Genomic DNA, 22,387 nt, shown 5'->3' on the forward strand with positions numbered 1-22,387 from the left:
TTGCTCGCACACGCTTTTTCAGTTCTGCCCACAAATGTTCTATAGGATTGAGGTCAGGGCTTTGTGATGGCCACTCCAATACATTGACTTTGTTGTTCTAAAGCCATTTTGCCACAACTTTGGAAGTATGCTTGGGGTCATTGTCCATTTGGAAGACCCATTTGCAACCAAGCATTAACTTCCTGACTGAGGTCTTGAGATGTTGCTTCAAATTATCCACATAATTTCCTTGCATCATGATGCCATCTATTTTGTGAAGTGCACCAGTCCCTCCTGCAACAAAGCACCCCCAAAACATGATGCTGCCAACCCCGTGTTTCACGGTTGGGATGGTGTTCTTCAGTTTGCAAGCCTCCCCCTTTTTCCTCCAAACATAATGATGGTCATTATGGCCAAACAGTTTTATTTTTGTTTCATCAGACCAGAGGACAAAAATATGCAAAAATATCCTCTGTGTGCAACATAAAACACCAAATAAGGCATGCATAGCAGAATTAGGCCGATACCGTCTAATTATTAAAATCCAGAAAAGAGCTGTTCAATTCTCCAACCACCTAATAGGAAGCGATTCCAAAACCTTCCATAACAAAGCCATCACCTACAGAGAAATTAACCTGGAGAATAGGCCCCTAAACAAACTGTTCCTGAGGCTCTGTTCACACACAGACCCCACAGAGCCCCAGGACAGCAACACAATTAGACCCAACTAAATCATGACAAAAAAGATAATTACTTGACACATTGGAAAGAATTGACAAAAAACAGAGCAAACTAGAATGCTTGTCACGATCGTCGTATTGAGGAGACCAAGACGCAGCGTGAGATGTATACATTCTTCTTTATTAAAACAAAGGACACTAAACAAACTAACAAAACGACGTGAAGCTATAAACACGAATGCTGACATGCAACTACACATAGACAATAACCCACAAAAACAAAATGGAAAATGGCAACTTAAATAGGATCCCCAATCAGAGACAACGATAAACAGCTGTCTTTGATTGGGAACCAATTCAGGCCACCATAGACCTACATTTACCTAGACAATACCAAAACCCCATAGATATACAAAAATCCCTAGACAAGACAAAAACACACATACCACCCTCGTCACACCCTGACCTAACCAAAATAATAAAGAAAACAAAGATAACTAAGGTCAGGGCGTGACAATGCTATTTGGCCCTAAACAGAGAGTACACCGTGGCAGAATACCTGACAACTGTGACTGACCCAAACTTAAGGAAATCTTTGACTATGTACAGACTCAGTGAGCATAACCTAGCAATTGAGAAAGGCCACCGAAGGCAGACCTGGCTCTCAAGAGAAGACAGGTTATCTGCACACTGCCCGCAAAATGAGGTGGAAACTGAGCTGCACTTCCTAACCTCCTGCCAAATGTATGACCATATTAGAGACACATATTTCCCTCAGATTACACAGACCAACAAAGAAATCGAAAACAAATCCAATTTTGATAAACTCCCATATCTACTGGGTGAAATACCACAGTGTGCCGTCACAGCAACAAGATGTGTGACCTGTTGCCACAAGAAAAGGGCAACCAGTGAAGAACAAACACCATTGTAAATACAACCTATATTTACACTACCGTTCAAAAGTTTGGGATCACTTAGAAATGTCCTTGTTTTCGAAAGAAAAGCAAATTTTTCGTCCATTAAAATAACATCAAATTGATCAGAAATACAGTGTAGACATTGTTAATGTTGTAAATGACTATTGTAGCTGGAAATTGCAGATTCTTTATGGAATATCTACATAGGCTACAGAGGCCCATTACCAGCAACCATCACTCCTGTGTTTCAATGGCACGTTGCAAAATGGTTTTCTAATGATCAATTAGCCTTTTAAAATGATCAACTTGGATTAGCTAACACAACGTGCCATTGAAACACAGGAGTGATGGTTGCTGGTAATGGGCCTCTGAAAGCCTATGTAGATATTCCATAAAAAATCTGCCATTTCCAGCTACAATAGTCATTTACAACATTAACAATGTCTACACTGTATTTCTGATCAATTTTATGTTATTTTAATGGACAAGAATATTTGCTTTTCTATCAAAAACAAGTGACCCCAAACTTTTGAACATAGTGTATGTTTATTTATTTTCCCTTTTGTACTTGAACTATTTGCACATTTTTACAACACTATATATAGACATAATATGACATTTGAAATGTATTTATTATTTTGGAACTTTTGTGAGTCTAATGTTTACTGTTATTTTGTATTGTTTATTTCACTTTTAGTTTTTTATATCTATTTTTCACTTTGTTTAACATTTTGTACAATGTATACATTAGTTGTTTCCCATTGCCGAGTAAACCCAATTGAACATTGATTGAGAGAGGAGAGAGAAAAGAGAGAGAGAGAGACGAGAGAGAGAGAAAAAGAAAGAAAGAAAGAAAGAAAGAGAGAGAGAAAGAAAGAGAGAGAGAAAGAAAGAGAGAGAGAGAAAGAAAGAGAGAGAGAGAAAGAGAGAGAGGGAGAAAGAAAGAAAGAAAGAAAGAAAGAGAGAGAGAGAGAGAAAGAAATAGAGAGAGAGAGAAAGAAAGAGAGAGAGAGGGAGAAAGAAAGAGAGAGAGGGAGAAAGAAAGAGAGAGAGAGAAAGAGAAAGAAAGAGAGAGAGAAAGAAAAAGAAAGAGAGAGATAGAGCATGTAGATAAGTGCATCATTTTTCACACCAACGTGGCCAGAAGATGAACAATCCAATTAGTTAGAGCAAGGCCTTTTATTTAAGGAGTGTTAGATTTACACAGTTAATCAAAACAGCCATGAAGAACGTTTCTCTGCTATAATTATGAGGGCGTCGCCAACCATGCTGTTATTACTGTGTGTTTAATTAAACATGATCAAAGCTAGATCTATAGCATCCGCAGCAGCAGCAGCTGCATTAGGCATGTTACAATGCAGCCATATCCTGATCTAGTCCCAGGCTTAGTTCTGGATCAGTGTGAGATTAGAAGAAGTCAGCTGCGTGATATTTACTCTCTCAGTAGCTAGGTTTCCATCCAATTGGCGACAGATTTTCGTGTGAATATTCTGAAGTCCTCATTAAAACAATATGCGCATTTTCTGTCCAGAGATGTGCTTCCAACAAATGTTCTCGTTGCTGATAAAAAAAAACTGTGCACGATGATGTAGTACACATAAAAATTACTTTTGCAGTTAAATTACCATGTACTGAATAAAAAATAGAATATCATTTTCAACTCTACTGATGGTTTAGTCACAAAAATGTTTGCGTTATATAGCAAATATGCCCACTCTGGTTTAGCATTTGCGCTCAAGACAACAGCTGACAGATACAGTGTGGGTGATGAGATTATTATGGATAAAAGAGCAAGATCATTTTAATTTTTAAATGGCAGAATGAGAACGATATTTATTGTAAAGGAGCATGAAGTTCATCACTTGCATTTTCACCACCCTGTAAAGTTGATCATAATTGACTAAATCTGTAGCCTAATAAACTACATGGTTTCCCTAGTCGTAGTGGAAGGACCACACACCATGTCATCGTGTGACTCCAAGTTTACTTCGGTATGATGGTTATTAAATACATATTTGCGCGTAAAGGCGTTTCCTCGCTATTTCTCACATTATGAATTTTACCGACACAAAAAGATCCCAGCTTGTCTAGCGTATTTTGTTTGGCTGACATTTGGAACGTCTACTGACAAATTAGATGTTTCCATCAGGCCTGTCTTGACCTTTTTTACGTACTTTACACAGCATAAAAAATGTACTTTATGAAATGTACTTTACACAGCATAAAAAGGTTGGATGTAAGCCTGGTTAGTGACCTTATTTGATATGAGACTCAATAATTAAACAGCACAGTGTGTGAAAAACGAATTAAGTCTAGTATGTGCTACTGACAGGTTGATGAATATATATGGGGAAGCATTCACAAAGAAGCTCCTTGTGAATCACACAAAGATACATGGCGCTGTTTACACACAATGATTGGAACTTATGTTTGTGGACAAACTTTCAGGGAAATTGGATGTTCAGCAATTTCGATGTATTACCATATTAGACATGTGTGTAAACACAGCCTAAGAGAGTGAATTAGAACATATGAGATGGGAATGCTGGTGTTGTAACAACGTGTTAACACACACACCTTCCCTGTTTCCCCTTCCATGTTACACACACACCTTCCCTGTTTCCCCTTCCATGTTACACACACACCTTCCCTGTTTCCCGTTCCATGTTACACACACACCTTCCGTTTTCCCGTTTTCCATGGTTACACACACACATCTGGGCACAGCCTCCCTTTGAGTGAGCAGGATGCCGCCTGCACAGCTGAACACAGGGCTCCGCCCACCGTCTTACCCCCCGTGGGGGTCAGGTGGGGCAGAGGCAGGGGTACCTGTTCGGCCCCCACCCGTTGTATGGGAATGGTGAAGAGGAGAGGGTGCACCAGACCGTAGAGCTGCGACAGGAGCGAGACCAGCGGGAAAGCCCAGGTCGGGGGCAGTGTGCCTGGGGAGAAAAGCAGGAGGGCGTGGGTGATGTGAAGGGGCAGACACAGGAGGACAAGGAGGCAGAGGGAGAGGCCCAGGGAGTGGGCACGGGGAGAGCAGTGTTTTGGGGGGCCAGAGCCCGGACCATCAGGGTCCTGTCTGGGCATCACACAGACCAGATCTAGGTAAATGGCCAGCAGGCCCATTAGGGGGAGCAGGAAGACGGTCACCCCATAGACATAGACCAGGAACTGGGGGCTGAGGACAGTGTCGGGGGCACACACCCCCCAGTGGCTCCCATGGATCTCTGCATAGGTGAAGTTATGGAGATCCTCCACGTAGAACTTGGACAGGAAGCCGCCGTAAGGGAGGTACTTCCCGATCACAGAGCGGTCCTGGTTGTACTTGGGAGGCATCGGACGGGGAGGAGGGGAGGTCCAGTTGCCTGGGGGGATGCCGTCCAGCCCCAGCCCATCCAGCCATCCCTCATCCCCTCCCCAGGTGTCCAGGACGTTCCAGCCGATGAATTGGGCAAAGGAGGAGAGGACAGAGGCCACCCAGCACAGCAGGACCACACACAGGGCCCGCCGACGTGTCACCAGCAAACTGTACCTGAAACAGAGAGAGAACCCAGTGGGTCAAATGAAGCCAGCATGCACTGATGTTCTAGAGCAGGGGTCTTCAACCTTGTTTACCCAGGGACCCCTGCCGAGGCAAACTGGCAACCCAGGGAGCCCCATCATATGTTAACCAAAAATGTATTTTTCACGTCTTGTCTTATCATCAGGTGAATGATAATGGCGAGGAGAAGTAACATTAACCAACATTTTAAAATAAATAGATTTGGTAGACAGTTTTTCATTATTTTTACCTCCCCACATTATAATTGGAAGTATAAACACTAACATAGCCTATTAACTAGACAAAGGTAACTCCAAACACATTTTTGCTAAAAGTAGCTGTTTAGCTGGTTAAAAAAAAGAAAAAACATGTGTTGTCAAAAATGTATGTCCAAGAAATGAAAGCTTACCAGCAACCAGTGGCACTTTCTGTGACCCGTACTTTTCAACGCCAATGTCAGATACTCCAGTGAGCAGAGATGGGCAGTATTTCTGTTACATGTATTTGAAATATGTCTTTCAATTACTTCTGAGTATTCTGTCATTTGTTTTACCCTGGGCTGAACTACACTCCAATGTATTTTGTAACAATATACCTTCAAGAGCTGTAATTAGCATTTTAAAAATACAAAATAAATGTTCTATACCATTTTCTATAGCGGTTTCCCCTGCATTGGTATCAAAAGTCTAATGGCACTACGGTGTGATAAGAGAGTCTGCTTAATGAACAATTGCAAAGCATGTTGAGTAGTATTCTCCACGTCAAAATAAGGCCAATAATAATACACAGTGTGCTTTGCTATTCATTTTGGTAAATTTTCACATATACAGTACATTTCCATTTTGGTCATTTAGCAGACACTCTTATCCAGAGTGACTTGCAGTCAGTGCATTCAACTAAGGTAGATAAACAACAACATATCACAGTCATAACAAGTAAAACTTTCTATAACTGTTACAAATGTAGTTCTGTATTTCAAAATATGAAATATATGTATTTGTATTAAATACATTTCAAACGTATTTGGTAGTTTACTTTGATACATTGATCTTTATGGTATTATCAGGTGTGATGGTAAGACCCAGATGCAGACAACGTCGAATTAATAATGGTTTAAAAATCCAACAGGGGCAGGCAATAGACAGGTCAAGGCAGGCAGGGGTCAGAAAACCAGAGATGGGGCAACGGTACCGTACGGCAGGCAGGCTCAGGGTCAGGGGCAGGCAGAGTGGTCAGGCAGGTGGGCTCAGAGTCAGGACAGGCAAGGGTCAAAACCAAGAGGGTGAGAAAAGAGAGACTGGGAAAAGCAGGAGCTGAGACACAAAAACGCTGGTTGACTTGACAAACAAGACGAACTGGCAACAAACAGAGAACACAGGTATGAATACACAAGGGATAATGTGGAAGATGGGCAACACCTGGAGTGGGGTGGAGACAATCACAAAGACAGGTGAAACAGATCAGGGTGTGACAGGTATTTTGTAATTGTATTGTGTAATTAGTAATTTTTGCCCATCCCTCCCAATGAGTGTAATGAGCTCCAATGAGTGTAATGAGCTCCATTGAGTGTAATGAACTCCAATGAGTGTAATTTGCTCAATATAAGGAGTTGAGAAATAAAGTCATCATCATTTGAAAGAAGATTTTCTCACATTTTCTACTGTATGTAATAATACAATTGTTTATTCTGTTGTTTCTAGCATTATTCATAAAAATATAATTTTTTCCACTTTTTGGTTTGTTTTTCTTTTTATATTTTTGTCGGAACTCCGTTTGAATACCCCTGAGTGCAGTCCGGAGAATATTTGGCAAATTCTTTCAGGTGCACTTGATTTAGCTTTGGTACTTTTTACCCCCCCCCCCCCCCCCCCCCCTCTCCCTCTCTGACTCACCTGCTCCCCATGCGGTGCTTCAGGTGGGAGTTGAGGGTCATGAGCAGCAACAGGCAGACAGTGAACTGCCTCACCAGCAGAGGACAGCACACCAGGGTGATGCAGGTGTACAGGCACTGGGGACTCCTCAGGTTCAGCAGCACAGAGACAGGGACCCCCGCCGCACCCCCCACTGCCCCTACCCAGCCCAGACACAACTTCAGGCAGGCAGAAACACTCCCGCTCCGGGTATGACCACCTCCACCCTGGCCTCCTCCATCCTCCTCGATCCCACCACCACCCATAGACATCCTCACACTCACCACGATCACCGACACAGATACCACACATTGACTCACCGAGTTCAACCACATGTGCTCCATAGCTGAACCTAAGAGGGGGACAGAGACAAATGGGTGGGGGAGGTAGCAGAGGAAAGAGAGAGAAGAAGACAAGAGTGAAACTGGTTGAGGTGTCAAACCTAGAGTAACTCTAAGAGATCATTCAAAGTTCCTTCTGCACTTCTCCCAACGGTGGATGTCCTATCACGGCTCCCTAGCTAATTATTAACATTGCCCAATTGGCTCTTTCATCCCCTCCTCTCCCGTGAAACTGGCTTCCAGGTGAGGTTGCTAATGATTATTTATATTTTTGTACCTTTATTTAACTAGGCAAGTCAGTTAAGAACAAATTCTTATTTACAATGATGGCCTACCAAAAGGCAATAGGCCTCCTGCGGGGATGGGGGCTGGGATTAAAAATTAAACATAATACAATATATAGGACAAAACAAACATCACAACAAGAGAAACACCACAACACTACATTAAGAGAAACCTAAGACAAAGTGGGTGGGGTTATATCCTGCCTTGTTGGCCCTGTCCGGAGGTATCGTCGGACGGGGCCACAGTGTCTCCCGACCCCTCCTGTCTCAGCCTCAAGTATCTATGCTGCAATAGTTTATGTGTCTGGGGGCTAGGGTCAGTCTGTTATATCTGGTGAAATTCTCCTGTCTTATCCGGTGTCCTGTGTGAAGTTAAGTGTGCTCCCTCTAATTCTCTCTCTCTCCCTCTCCCTCCCCTCCCGGAGGACCTGAGCCCTGGGACCATGCCTCAGGACTATCTGGCCTGATGACTCCTTGCTGTCCCAAGTCCACCTGGTCGTGCTGCTGCTCCAGTTTCAACTGTTCTGCCTGTGGCTATGGAACCCTGACCTGTTCACCGGACGTGCTACCTTGTCCCGGACGTGCTTTTTTCGACTCTCTTTCTCTACTGCACCTGCTGTCTCAAACTCAGAATGCCCGGCTATGAAAAGCCAACTGACATTTACTCCTGAGGTGCTGACCTGTTGCACCCTCGACAACCACTGTGATTATTATTATTTGACCCTGCTGGTCATCTATGAACATTTGAACATCTTGGCCATGTACTGTTATAATCTCCACCCAGTACAGCCAGAAGAGGACTGGCCACCCCTCAGAGCCTCTCTAGGGTTCTTCCTAGGTTCCTGCCTTTGTAGGGAGTTTTTCCTAGCCACCGTGCTTCTACATCTGCATTGCTTGCTGTTTGGGGTTTTAGGCTGGGTTTCTGTATAGCACTTTGTGACATCGGCTGATGTTAAAAGGGCTTTATAAATAAATGTGATTGAGAGTGATTTAGCATGGCAGCAACACATGACAACACAGCATATTAGCAACATGACATGGTAGCAACACAACAATGCAGCAGCACAACATGGTACCAGCACAAAATATGGTATACACATTATTGGGCACATGAGGAAGCATTCTCAGTCAATTTACTTGGGACATAAAAAAAGACAATGGCAATAGTTTGAGAAGAAAGGGGGTAAGAATGTAGAGAGTGAGTGAGTGGGAGGTCTAAAAGAGAAAGATTGATTGAGAAAAGCGAGTGGTGGGAGGACAGAGTAAAGGAAAAATAAATGAAAAGGGAGAAGCAGAGGCAGGAAGTTGAGGGGGAGAGATTGTTAGATATTTGTTCTAGGTATTGGAGACCTGTACGGGTACTTGGAGAGTGAAAAGGTCAGCGTAGACTGGACCTGACAGCGCACTCACACTGAGGATGTGAGCACCATGCAAACACAGTGTAGAGAGGGTAGGCTCTGTGAAACAGACCATTAACATCACACACTGCAGCAGACAGACAGAGCAGGAGACATTGGTGTGAACTTGCTCGAGTGTGATTGACAGGTAATTTCAGAACATTTTCAAACAATGGTCTCAAATAAAGCAAAGCGTCTGGATATTGAAATAGCAGATTTAGCGCTGTAATATGCCACCTGTCTCCTCAGAATAATTAGTTTGACCTTTTCAGGACATCCAGACGACAAGTTGTCCGTTTTCATAATAATTATGACTGACTGGAATAATTGTTTTATACAGCTGCATAATCAGTTGATACAGTTGTCTCCTGTCCTGCTCCTTGAAGGGCCTTGAAATAATTATTGGAGTTCATTACACCTTATGTGGTTGTCTTCGGTTTGAATCCGTGACTGGTCGCTTTCAATGTGATTAATTTACTTTTGCTAATCAATTAAGCATTGAGAGACAACACAAGCATACAGACTCACAGCCAACCTACACAGTCAGAGCTTTAGATCAGATAGTAGGAAGCTCAATGGATGACAGAAAATATGATAGAGAATATAATGGAAGGAGAATGGATAGAGAACAGAAGGTGATTTTGTGGACCCCAGGAAGAGAAGCTGCTGCTATATCGCAACAGCTAATGGGGATCCTAATAAAATACCAAATACCAAAATATAGCTGTCTAGAACAGTAGAATAAATGAGAAAATACCAAATTACCTGATATGTTGTGGATGTATAGATCTGGATAAGAGCGTCTGCTAAATGACTAAAATGTAAATGTAAAATATAAATATAAGTCTGTGACAGTTCTTCTATCTAAGTAACAAATTGACTTTTAGCTGGGTGTCCTTCTTGTTAGAAACCTGGGAGGGACACCTTTGCCTCAAGCGTCTTAGGTAAACCAAAAAAAAAAAAAAAAATAACGCTCCTTAATCTCTTTCCTCTCGCATCACCTTCTATAAATGAAATTTAATTCGTGTTCTTCTTTCTGCGGGCTGGATGGTTCTGTGTATTGTGACTGTGCAAGCTTAGAACGATGAACAATCAGAAGCCAGAATGATATCAGCACCATTCAAACGTATGCTCTCGTGGCATCACATGTGGGTGTTGTTCTATTACCAGCGATCGCTACCACTCTATCTGGGACCTCCTCTGTGGGCGTGGGCCCACCTAGATATCGCTCTCTCTGTTGGTGTTCTTTTGTCTTAAACATAACATACTGCACATTGGGGTGTCGAAACTGGGTTTGAAATAAGCAAGCGGATGGTGAGTGCTAACCGTAACTCTTATTCCCACAGTCATGAGGCTGGTTGCAAGAAGGGTTCACCGACCAGAGGTTAACAATTTAGACCGTTAAGTATGTAAAAGACCAAGGTTATAGTTAACACATATACTCGCAGACACACACATCAAGTCAATCGAACATGTACAAATACACACCACACACACACACACACACACACACACACACACACACACACACACACACACACACACACACACACACACACACACACACACACACACACACACACACACACACACACAAAAAGAGACACACAAACTGTGTAAACATAATGGCACAGATGGAAGAGTGATGAACAAGAAAAACACACGGAGAGAAATAGAGAGGGACAGAGAACGCATCTCTTTCCACTGAAGGTTTGGGCATTGTTCTGTGGCAGCAGTACATTTACACGTGCCGTGTTTCAGCGCAGCAGTACATTTACACGTGCCGTGTTTTCAGGCAAGCAGTACAATTTACACGTGCCGTGTTCAGGCAGCAGTACATTTACACGTGCCGTGATTCAGGCAGCAATACATTTACACGTGCCGGTGTTTCAGGCAGCAGTACATTTACACGTGCCGTTGATTTAGGCAGCAGTACATTACGTGCGTATTCCAGCAGCAGTATTTACGTGCCGTGATTCAGGCAGCAGTACATTTACACGTGACCGTGTTTCAGGCAGCAGTAACATTTACACGGTGCGTGTTTCCAGGCATGCAAGTACATTTACACGTGCCGTGTTTCAGGCAGCAGTACATTTACACGTGCCGTGATTCAGGCAGCAGTACATTTACGTGCCGTGATTCAGGCAGCAGTACATTTACACGTGCCGTGTTTCAGGCAGCAGTACATTTACACGTGCCGTGTTTCAGGCAGCAGTACATTTACGTGCCGTGTTTCAGGCAGCAGTACATTTACACGTGCCGTGTTTCAGGCAGCAGTACATTTATTTTTCAACGGCTATTTCTAGGATAACAAAGAACAAATGAAGTGGCATTGTTGTTTTTTTCCATGGAGGAAATGTACCATGGGAAATAAAGAATAATTGTTGCATGCAGAATTCAAAGGAATTTGATCATGATCTCTGTCAGCAGGCTATTTGTAGAAATCCCTTAAGAATAAGATATGGTTTTATATAGTATGTATAAACTGGAAGTAGAAGCCTAAGTGTTGTTGTCCATTGGTTTACTCCAATTAGGGGAGGGATGGTAAGGTTAGGGGAAAATAATAAAGGAAAATGTATATATTTTTAAATATATGTATTTTATCTATATATTTACCATACGATAAGATATTACAATGCATTTCACAGATCTTTAAATACTGACGGGATATGTCACAAGATTATTATAATAAAAACATCATTTTGAATTACAGAATCCTGGTTATTGCATTCACTGTGCAGATTATAGTAACATTAGACATTAGTATCCTATTGCTGCAATAAAAAAGTGCTTCCGTATACCACAAAAAAACTGCTAATTAATTCCTATTGCTGCTCCAGGGCACGTGCCTCTTCTTTTGCAGACAATTTCATAATTCAATGCTTTTGATTGTGATGTGGCCTTAACCTTGGGCACTGCAAACTGTTTTGAAATGCATTAGGTTTTACTCTGATTGGAGTAGAAATTCAACAACAGGGCATCTTGTAATGAAAACACGAACGTACAGGGTGAGGTCATATCTCGCGAGAACGAACGCGATCCGCCCGTTCTAACACGGGCTGGAAACCCCATCTTACTCTCTTCCTCTCGCTGTCCACAAGCAAGGTAAAGGATGTCTGGTCTCCGGCCTTATTTGACCAACTGTAATGACATTTTCGTGATAATTATTCTCCCATAACTGACCGCGTAGACATTAAACAATCAATTAACAAATACCAGGTTTTCCGGAAAGTCTACAGAGTCCTGTAGATTATTTAGAATAAAATAGATGTGCATGCAGCACTCGCACGTACGTTCCAGTGATGGCTTCCCCCATGCCTCTGCATTGGGCCTAAACATTTCGTGTTTTGTTTGTACATTTTAGATATGACAATTATGTTATCTGCGCTAACAGTGTCTTCCATTTGAATGTGTTACGCTCGTCGGCTGTTGAACTGTGATCCTTATACTGTCTGGATTTCTGCCTCGAATTTCTGATGTGGTTACATGTCTCGGTTTATAGGTTCATTGCTAGCATTGTGGCTAACTCCAGTTAGTTAGCTACCATAATTTTATTTAACGGTGCCCGGTTTGTTGGTGAGATGGTTTGCCCTGATATCAGTTATTTGCTTAAATTGGACTTCAGATCATTCAGGACTTTGCACAATATGAGGGATCTATATTATCACGAGATGTGCATGTTTTCCATCGCCACTGTTTGACAGGAAGGAAAGTAGCCTATAGAATTAACTAGCCAACTAACGTTAGTTGCCTGATTAAGCAAGCTGTTTATCACCCATCTGGTTAGTTAACTAACTAGTTAGCTAGATAGTGTGGTTTGCAGAAAAGTTATCAGTAGTGTTTAGACGTGTAATCATCAGATTAACTGTTTGAGTATTGGGCCAGTCGAGTCATCCTATCGTCTGCACATAACTTTATAACTAACCTTAGTTACATGAGTAGCTAGGCTACATATTGAATGTGCTCAGGACCTCAATCTACCTAGGACATTCGTTGCAGTCTACATAGCATCATTCATACATTGTACCTCATACTGAAGTTATCTACCTCTCTGGCAGATGCCTGGTGTCACAGTGAAAGACGTCAACCAGCAGGAGTTTGTCCGTGCCCTATCGGCTTTCCTGAAGAAGTGAGTTTTCCTATCAGTTATTTAATATAAGTATATGTAGTCGCATACACGTGAAGCCTTGTTCAATTCTTACTTTGTAATGCATTGAGCTTTTGTGAATGAAGTTGAAGTCAGTTTACATGGACTTAGGTTGGAGTCATTAAAACTCGTTTTTCAACCACTCCACAAATGTCTTGTTACAAACTATAGTTTTGGCAAGTCGGTTAGGACATCTACTTTGTGCATAACATGATTTTTCCAACAATTGTTTACAGATTATTTCACTTAGAATTCACTGTATCACAATTCCAGTGGATCAGAAGTTTACATACACTAAGTTGACAGTGCCTTTAAATAGCTTGGAAAATTCCAGAAATAGTTGTCATGGCTTTAGAAGTTTCTGATAGGCTAATTTATATAATTTGAGTCAATTGGAGGTGAACCTGTGGATGTATTTCAAGGTCTACCTTCAAAATCAGTGCCTCTTTGCTTGACATGGGAAAATCAAAAGAAATCAGCCAAGACCTTGTTGACTTCCACAAGTCTGGTTCATCCTTGGGAGCAATTTCCAAACGCCTGAAGGTACCACGTTCATCTGTACAAACAATAGTATACAAGTATAAACGCCATGGAACCACGTAGCCGTCATACCGCTCAGGAAGGAGACGCCTTCTGTCTCCTAGAGATGAACGTACTTTGGTGTGAAAAGTGCAAATCAATCCCAGAACAACAGCAAAGGACCGTGTGAAGATTCTGGAGGAAATGGGTACAATAGTATCTATATCCACAGTAAAACGAGTCCTATATCAACATAACCTGAAAGGCCGCTCAGCAAGGAAGAAGCCACTGCTCCAAAACCACCCATTAAAAAAAAGCCAGACTACGGTTTGCAACTGCACATGGGGACAAAGATCGTACTTTTTGGAGAAATGTCCTCTGGTCTGATGAAACAAAAATAGAACTCTTTGGCCATAATGACCCTCGCTATGTTTGGAGGACAACGGGACAGGCTTGCAAGCCGAAGAACACCATCCCAACCGTTATCCACGGTGATGTAAGCATCATGTTGTGGGGGTGCTTTGCTGCAGGAGGGACTGGCGCACTTCACAAAATAGATGGCATCATGAGGATGGAAAATTATGTGGATATATTGAAGCAACATCTCAAGACATCAGTCAGGAAGTTAAAGCTTGGTCGCAAATGGGTCTTCCAATTGGACAATGACCCCAAGCATACTTCCTAAGTTGTGGCAAAATGGCTTAAGGACAACAGTCAAGGTATTGGAGTGGCCATCACAAAGCCCTAACCCCAAATCTTATAGAACTTTTGTGGGAAGAACTGAAAAAGCACGTGCGAGCGAGGAGGCCTACAAACCTGACTCAGTTACACCAGCTGTCGGGAGGAATGGGCCAAAATTCACCCAGCTTATTGGGGGAAGCTTGTGGAAGGCTACCTGAAACGTTTGACCCAAGTTAATCAATTTAAAGGCAATGCTACCAAATACTAATTTAGTGTATGTAAACTAATGACCCACTGGGAATGTGATGAAAGAAATAAAAGCTGAAATAAATCATTCTCTCTACTATTATTCTGACATTTCACTTTCTTAAAATAAAGTGGTGATCCTAACCGACCTAAGACAGGGAATTTTTACTGGGATTAAATGTCAGGAATTTTGAAACTGAGTTTAAATGTATTTGGCTAAGGTGTATGTAAACTTCCGACTTCAACTATGTGCTTTTCCTGTTCCAGGTCAGGAAAGCTGAAGGTCCCAGATTGGGTGGACATTGTCAAGCTGGCCAAACACAAGGAGCTGGCCCCCAGCGATGAGAACTGGTTCTACACCAGAGCTGGTATGATTTTGTTCATTGACATTCTTCCCTTCAGGACTACCTGTCTGCTCAGGCCGTTAGTCTAGTATGGTAGATACAATCTGTTATTGGCATTGGTTTAGACCAAAATTGGCCACAAATGATTTTCCTGACTGTTAGTGCAGAAGTATGGAATAAGATTATTGTGACTCTGGCCATCAGTGGTGTTAACCCCTTTTCTCCCTCCCAGCTTCCACAGTGCGCCACCTGTACCTGCGTGGGGGTGCGGGTGTGGGCTCCATGACCAAGATCTATGGTGGTCGCCAGAGGAACGGTGTGTGCCCTGCCCACTTCAGTGTCGGCTCCAAAAACGTGGCCCGCAAGGTGCTGCAGGCCCTCGAGCTTCTCAAGATGGTGGAGAAGAACCCCAATGGGTGAGTAGAACCATGCTGGTTAGAACGTTGTCCCTAGACACTTAAGCCAATGTCGGCGTTCTCATTGGTCCTTATGGTTAGGTTTAAGGAAAGCAAGCAGATCCTACATCTCTACTGAGAACAGAGGGAAACACCGGATATGAACTGTTACGTCACCTAGTCCAGGTCCCAGAGCACCACCGGGTTGACATTTTAAATTCACTTTTGATGCAACGCTTAAGAAAGAGTGAGAACCCCCCCAAAACATTTTGTGCCCACTGAACAAAACCGTATACAGACAAAGCAACTTCAATAGTGTTGATTATATTATTTGCATGAAATCTGGATAAATGTACTATTGTCATCTTACCAGGCTCGTTCAGATTTAATTGATTTAGTAGTTTTGTAGCAATTTCTGCAAATGGTTGGGCACATTTTATCCTATGGCGGTTGTGTAGGGGTGTCACTGCCTTCTCTGGTGTTGTCAGTCGACCTGTGTAAGGGATGTTGATGTAGTCTTTGCTGTGTTACTGTACAGAATGGAGTTGATCCGTTAGTAAGGAGGAGTCGGAGGAAGGCCCTAAAAATTCAGACTCCGGCCACCCTAGTCATAGACTGTTTTCTGTTACCGCACGGCAAGGGGTACCGGAGTGCCAAGTCTAGGTCCAAAAGACTTCTTAACAGCTTCTACCCCCAAGCCACAAGACTCCTGAACAGCTAATCAAATGGCTACCCAGGCTATTTGCATTGCCTCCCCCCTTATGCTGCTGCTACTCTGTCTATGCATAGTCACTTTAATAACTCTACCCACATGTACATATTACCTCGACTAACCGGTGCCCCGGCACATTGACTCTGTACTGGTACCCCCTGTATATAACCTCGCTACTGTTATTTTACTGCTGCTCTAATTATTTGTTTTTTACCTAACACTTATTTTTCTTAACTGCATTGTTGGTTCACCTTTCTAGCGCAGGCGTTCCGCTAGTGGAACCCCTTGACAACATTCCGCTGAAAAGGCAGCGTGGGAAATTCAAAAAATATTTTTTTGAAATATGTAACTTTCACACATTAAGGGCTAGTAAACATTTCACTGTAAAGTCTACCTGTTGTATTCTGCGCATGTGACACGGTTTGATTAATTTGTTCTGTTGCTGACTGAACCTCTTCTCTCACAGTGGTCGCAGACTAACCGCCCAGGGAACCAGAGATCTGGACAGGATTGCTGGCCAGGTGAAGCCCTTCTCTTTACCCCACCTGCAGTTTTTGGTTACCTACCTTCTGGGGAGTCCTTGGGTTGTGCAGGCCTGTTCCAGACAAACGGCAAAACTAAAAAGTTGAACTAATAAGTTAAATCGGGACCGTGAGATAATTTGGTCAAATGTGGGGGGGGCTTATTTGTCCTTTCACACGCTCAAGTGGAACCTGTTTGGTGTTAAATGGGAATGTGTTTTTTTGCATATCCCACTTCCACTGAGACGCCCTCAGTGTGGTCACGGCCAGGCATCAGCTGTTATTGACGGAGACCCTGGAGCAGATGGGGTTAAGTGCCTTGCTCAAGGGCACATTGGCAGATTTTTCATTTAGTCTGCTTGGGGAATCGAAACTAGTAACCTTTCAGTTATTAGCCTAACGGTTAGAGCGCTGGGCCATCTGCTGCCTTGCTTGGCTGAAATAAAGGCTTTATAGCCCCAAGGCTCACCAGGACCAGGGTACTGCCTCCTTGTACCTCACCATATCAGGCCAGTGGGCCCTTGTCTAAAAAGTCGATTCAAACATGTTTTGTTGCAGAAATAAGTTTGTTTCATCACTGAAACATGTCACCCTGCACTTTGATGATAGAACATCCCACAGTGCATGTAATGAGAGCGTTAGCACAGTGTTGCCCAAGCATTCAGCCTGCCTTTTGAATTCAGCCAGCTGTCCTTGTCTAGATTTACTTTCTAACTTTGCTCCTGAGCCTCACAGCCTGCATAATGAATGTCAGGCTTATTTTTTTACTGTGGTAAAAAAGAAACAGCAGCTCAGCCACTGTCGGCAGCAATCTGTCTGCCTAAGAGGAACAACAGTGACAATCCAAGGGTAAACAAGCAGAGGGAATTTCATGCTGACTGAATCCATCGTATGGTACAGCTTCTCCCTCTTGATCCTTTGTAATGAGCTGAATTTAGATGCGCTAACCTGGCCCTCCCTGGCTGCTACATGGTGGCGTCATCGATCGGCTCGCTTCGCTTCCCCCTGTGGTGTTTTTGATGGCTTAGAAATGGTTTCTATCCCAAGGAGCTAGGTATGTGCTGTCACGACATGACTGGCATTTCTGAGGGGTTCTAGTGAAGTCATTGTCCTCAAGCTGTTTTATTCCAGTGTGATGTGGGCCTCATTACTTTGTTAGATCGAGGGCCCACTTCCTCACTGGAATTACCTCTGAACAAATCTGCAGCACTTAATGTCTTGTTTTGATGTTTCCCCAGGTTGCAGCTGCTAAGTTGCCCCCGAAGGCTGCCCCCACAGTTTAATAAATATTTTTTGGAGAAGGTGAAATCTTGTCTTCTTTTTTCTAACCTGAGCAAGTTGGAATTTACCAACAATAGATGGAAACTCTGGTTGCTTCCATGGGTTTATGGTTTTGCATACCAATGTTAGATATGTAACCTCTGGTCTTGATGTCATTGGGGGACTGGATTGATGAAGTGTAGGAGTTTTGGGTATGGTGGTCTGTTTAGTCTACACGATGTGGTTTTTGTTGAATTCCAATAAACTTCCAAAATATTATTCACCTCATGAGCTTAGTTAAATTCTTACCCTGTCATACCAGTAACACAAACTATTGGTCATTTGAGTCTTAGCTATGCATAGCTTCAAAATGTTAAACCATCATATTGATCTTTGGGCTGCTAGTTGTCTTGATACCGGCCATGGGAAGATTCTTACGCGTATGAGAAATATGGCTTGATGCGACAGTGCCATCTAGAGGAGACGGATCTCGACTACAGCTCACCCAGCAGAAATGTCTCACAAGGGGGGGGTTCAGTGCAGCTGGAAGTCTTTGGTGTTACCTGTCAAGTTAAATGTGCACGTCCTCAAATGCACAGTGATGTTCTCCAACTCTACCAGAGGAAGAGGTGACGTGGGCTGTTTCGAGCTCCAAAATCTGTCAAATAAGCCCAAAATCAAATGTATTTATATAGCCCTTACATCAGCTGATATCTCAAAGTGCTGTACAGAAACCCAGCCTAAAACCCCAAACAGCAAGCAATGCAGGTGTAGAAGCACGGTGGCTAGGAAAAACTCCCTAGAAAGGCTGAAACCTAGAGAGGAACCAGGCTATGAGGGGTGGCCAGTCCCTCTTCTGGCTGTGCCGGGTGGAGATATAACAGAACATGGCCAAGATGTTCACAATGTTCATAAATGACCAGCATGGTCAAATAATAGTAATCACAGTAGTTGTCGAGGGTGCAGCAAGTCAGCACCTCAGGATAAATGTCAGTTGGCTTTTCATAGCTGATCATTCAGAGTATCTCTACCGCTCCTGCTGTCTCTAGAGAGTTGAAAACAGCAGGTCTGGGACAGGTAGCACGTCCGGTGAACAGGTCAGGGTTCCATAGCCGCAGGCAGAACAGTTGAAACTGGAGCAGCAGCACGGCCAGGTGGACTGGGGACAGCAAGAAGTCATGCCAGGTAGTCCTGAGGCATGGTCCTCCGAGAGAGAGAAAGAAAGAGAGAATTAGAGAGAGCATACTTAAATTCAACAGGACACCGATAAGACAGGAGAAGTACTCCAAATATAACAGACTGACCCTAGCCCCCCGACACAATAACCTACTGCAACCTAAATACTGGAGGCTGAGACAGGAGGGTCAGGAGACACTGGCCCATCCGATGATACCCCAGACAGGGCCAAACAGGCAGGATATAACCCCACCCACTTTGCAAAGCACAGCCCCACACCACTAGAGGGATATCTTCAACTTACCATCCTGAGACAAGGCCGAGTATAGCCCACAAAGATCTCCGCCAGAGCACAACCCAAGGGGGGGCGCCAACACCAGAACAGAAAGACCACGTCAGTGACTCAACCCACTCAAGTGACCGCACCCCTCCTAGGGACGGCATGGAGGAGCACCAGTAAGCCAGTGACTCAGCCCCTGTAATAGGGTTAGAGGCAGAGAATCCCAGTGGAGGGGAACCGGCCGGAGAGACAGCGGTTCGTTGCTCCAGAGCCTTTCCGTTCACCTTCACACTTTTGGGCCAGACTACACTCAATCATATGACCTACTGAAGAGATGAGTCTTCAGTAAGACTTAATGTTGAGACCGAGTCTGCGTCTCTCACATAGGTAGGCAGACGCATTCCATAAAAGAGGCTCTATAGGAGAAAGCCCTGACTCCAGCTGTTTGCTTAGAAATTCTAGGGACAATTAGGAGGCCTGCGTCTTGTGACCGTAGCGTACGTGTAGGTATGTACGGCAGGACCAAATTGGAAAGATAGGTAGGAGCAAGCCCATGTAATGCTTTATAGGTTAACAGTAAAACCTTGAAATCAGCCCTTGCCTTAACAAGAAGCCAGTGTAGGGAGGCTAGCACTAGAGTAATATGATATTTTCTTTTTGAATTCTAGCAGCCGTATTTAGCACTAACTGAAGTTTATTTAGTGCTTTATCTGGGTAGCCGAAAATAGAGCATTGCAGTAGTCTAACCTAGAAGTAACAAAAGCATGGATACATTTTTCTGGCATCATTTTTGGACAGAAAGTTTCTGATTTTTGCAATGTTACGTAGATGGAAAAAGCTGTCCTTGAAACAGTCTTGATATGTTCATCAAAGAGAGATCAGGGTCCAGAGTAACGCCGAGGTCCTTCACAGATTTATTTGAGACGACTGTACAACCATCAAGATTAATTGTCAGATTCAACAGAAGATATCTTTGTTTCTTGGGACCTAGAACAAGCATCTCTGTTTTGTCCAAATTTAAAAAGTAGAACGTTTTCAGCCATCCACTTCCTTATGTCTGAAACACAGGCTTCTAGCGAGGGCAATTTTGGGGCTTCACCATGTTTCATTGAAATGTACAGCTGTGTGTCATCCGCATAGCAGTGAAAGTTAACATTATGTTTTCGAATGACATCCCCAAGAGGTAAAATATATAGTGAAAACAATAGTGGTCCTAAAACGGAACCTTGAGGAAACACCAAAATTTACAGTTGATTTGTCAGAGGACAAACCATTCACAGAGACAAACTGATATCTTTCCGACAGATAAGACCTAAACCAGGCCAGAACTTGTCCGTGTAGACCAATTTGGGTTTCCAATCTCTCCAAAAGAATGTGGTGATCGATGGTATCAAAAGCAGCACTAAGGTCTAGGAGCACGAGGACAGATGCAGAGCCTCGGTCTGACGCCATTAAAAGGTAATTTACCACCTTCACAAGTGCAGTCTCAGTGCTATGATGGGGTCTAAAACCAAAACCAGATTGAAGCATTTCGTATACATTGTTTGTCTTCAGGAAGGCAGTGAGTTGCTGTGCAACAGCTTTTTCAAAAATATTTGAGAGGAATGGAAGAATATGTTCCTATGGGCTTATTTTGGACCTAAGCTTGTCGCCTGTCTTTCTGCCATTAGGGCAGAGACATGAGCATCTCTTAATTATACAGAGCTGTGACTACTGCTTCCAACAAAGATTTTTGTTTGTTCACTCTCTGATCACGTAAAAATAAAAATCAGTTAGATGCCTTAATACAAAAGTTTCTTAAAGTATACTGAACCAATATAAACGCAACATGTAAGATATTTTTGAGGGAGTGTGCAATTGGCATGCTGACTGCAGTAATGTGAACCAGAGCTGTTGCCAGAGAATTGAATGTTAATTTCTCTACCATAAGCCACTTCCAATGCCATTTTATAGAATTAGGCAGTACGTCCAACCGGCCTCACAACCGCAGATCACGTGTAACCACGCCAACCTAGGACTTCCACATCCGGTTTCTTCACCTGCTGGATTGTCTGAGACCAGCCACCTGGACAGCTGATAAAACTGGGTTTGCACAACTGAATAATTTCTGCACTGTCAGAAACTGTCTCAGAGAAGCTCATCTGCATGCTCGTCCTCTCCAGGGTCTTGACCTGACTGCTGTTCGGCGTCGTAACTGACTTCAGTGGGCAAATGCTCACCGATGACCACTGGAGAAGTGTGCTCTTCATGGATGAAGCCGGTTTCTACTGTACCGGGCAGATGGCAGACAGCGTGTATGGCATCATGTGGGTGAGCGGTTTGCTGATGTCAACGTTGTGAACAGAGTGCCCCATGGTGGGGTTATGGTATGAGCAGGCATAAGCTACAGACAATGAACACAATTGCATTTTATTGATGGTAATTTGAATGCACAGAGATACTGTGACGAGATCCTGAGGCCCATTGTTGCACCATTCATCCGCCGCCATCACCTCAGGTTTCTGCATGATAAAGCACGGCCCCATGCTACGAGGATCTGTACACAATTCCTGGAAGCTGAAAATGTCACAGTTCTTCCATGGCCTGCATACTCACCAGACAGGTCACCCATTGAGCTTGTTTGTGATGCTTTGGATCGAAGTGTAGGACAGCGTGTTCCTGTTCACGCCAATATCCAGCAACTTTGCACAGCCATTATTGAAGAGGAGTGGGACAACATTCCACATTCCACAATCAACAGACTGATCAACCCACATGCGAAGGAGATGCATAAGGCAAATGGTGGTCACACCAGATACTGGCTGGTTTTCTGATCCACGCCACTACCTTTTTTTTATGGTATATGTGACCAACAGATGCTTTCGTATTTCCAGTAATGTGAAATCCATAGATTAGGGCCTAATGAATTTATTTAAATTGACTGATATCCTTATATGAACTGTAACTCAGTAAAATCTTGGAAATTGTGGCATATTGCGTTTATATTTTTCTTAAGTGTAGATTTTTTTTTGTGTATTTACTGTTACTACAACAAAGAAATACTTAACCTAA

The 22,387-nt window shown here is 43.2% G+C and overlaps 2 protein-coding genes across 3 annotated transcripts; one reads left to right on the top strand and one right to left on the bottom strand.

Moving 5' to 3' along the window:
- Window positions 1-4,282: 4,282 nt before the first annotated feature.
- Window positions 4,283-7,377, bottom strand: LOC139024637 (adenosine receptor A1-like). The gene is made up of 2 exons (XM_070439526.1): window positions 7,016-7,377; window positions 4,283-5,114 (listed from the first exon to the last, which is right to left on the bottom strand). The coding sequence occupies exons 1-2, from the start codon at window positions 7,375-7,377 to the stop codon at window positions 4,283-4,285; spliced, it is 1,194 nt and encodes a 397-aa protein (XP_070295627.1).
- A 4,742-nt stretch (window positions 7,378-12,119) lies between these two features.
- On the top strand, window positions 12,120-17,928 carry rps19 (ribosomal protein S19). 2 transcript variants are annotated; one of them, XM_024139248.2, is made up of 6 exons: window positions 12,120-12,160; window positions 13,114-13,184; window positions 14,916-15,016; window positions 15,225-15,408; window positions 16,566-16,620; window positions 17,859-17,928. In XM_024139248.2, the coding sequence occupies exons 2-6, from the start codon at window positions 13,114-13,116 to the stop codon at window positions 17,901-17,903; spliced, it is 456 nt and encodes a 151-aa protein (XP_023995016.1). In that variant the 5' UTR covers window positions 12,120-12,160; the 3' UTR covers window positions 17,904-17,928. The 2 variants fall into 2 exon arrangements, with proteins under 2 accessions (XP_023995016.1, XP_070295628.1); XM_070439527.1 differs by lacking the exon at window positions 12,120-12,160 and adding an exon at window positions 12,315-12,344.
- Window positions 17,929-22,387: the final 4,459 nt, after the last annotated feature.

Source organism: Salvelinus sp. IW2-2015, unplaced genomic scaffold (assembly GCF_002910315.2).
Source record: "Salvelinus sp. IW2-2015 unplaced genomic scaffold, ASM291031v2 Un_scaffold1730, whole genome shotgun sequence".
NCBI lineage: Eukaryota > Metazoa > Chordata > Actinopteri > Salmoniformes > Salmonidae > Salvelinus > Salvelinus sp. IW2-2015.

What these genes read in the sequence shown, in the direction of transcription:
- LOC139024637 (XM_070439526.1), bottom strand. Translation starts at nt 7,377, where the DNA reads ATGGAGCACATGTGGTTGAACTCGGTGAGTCAATGTGTGGTATCTGTG. An exon ending in AAGCACCGCATGGGGAGCAG is followed by an intron (nt 5,115 to 7,015) that starts GTGAGTCAGAGA and finishes TCTCTGTTTCAG; the next exon opens with GTACAGTTTGCTGGTGACAC.
- rps19 (XM_070439527.1), top strand. Translation starts at nt 12,324, where the DNA reads ATGTGCATGCAGCACTCGCAC. An exon ending in CTATCGGCTTTCCTGAAGAA is followed by an intron (nt 13,185 to 14,915) that starts GTGAGTTTTCCT and finishes TTCCTGTTCCAG; the next exon opens with GTCAGGAAAGCTGAAGGTCC. An exon ending in TGGACAGGATTGCTGGCCAG is followed by an intron (nt 16,621 to 17,858) that starts GTGAAGCCCTTC and finishes ATGTTTCCCCAG; the next exon opens with GTTGCAGCTGCTAAGTTGCC.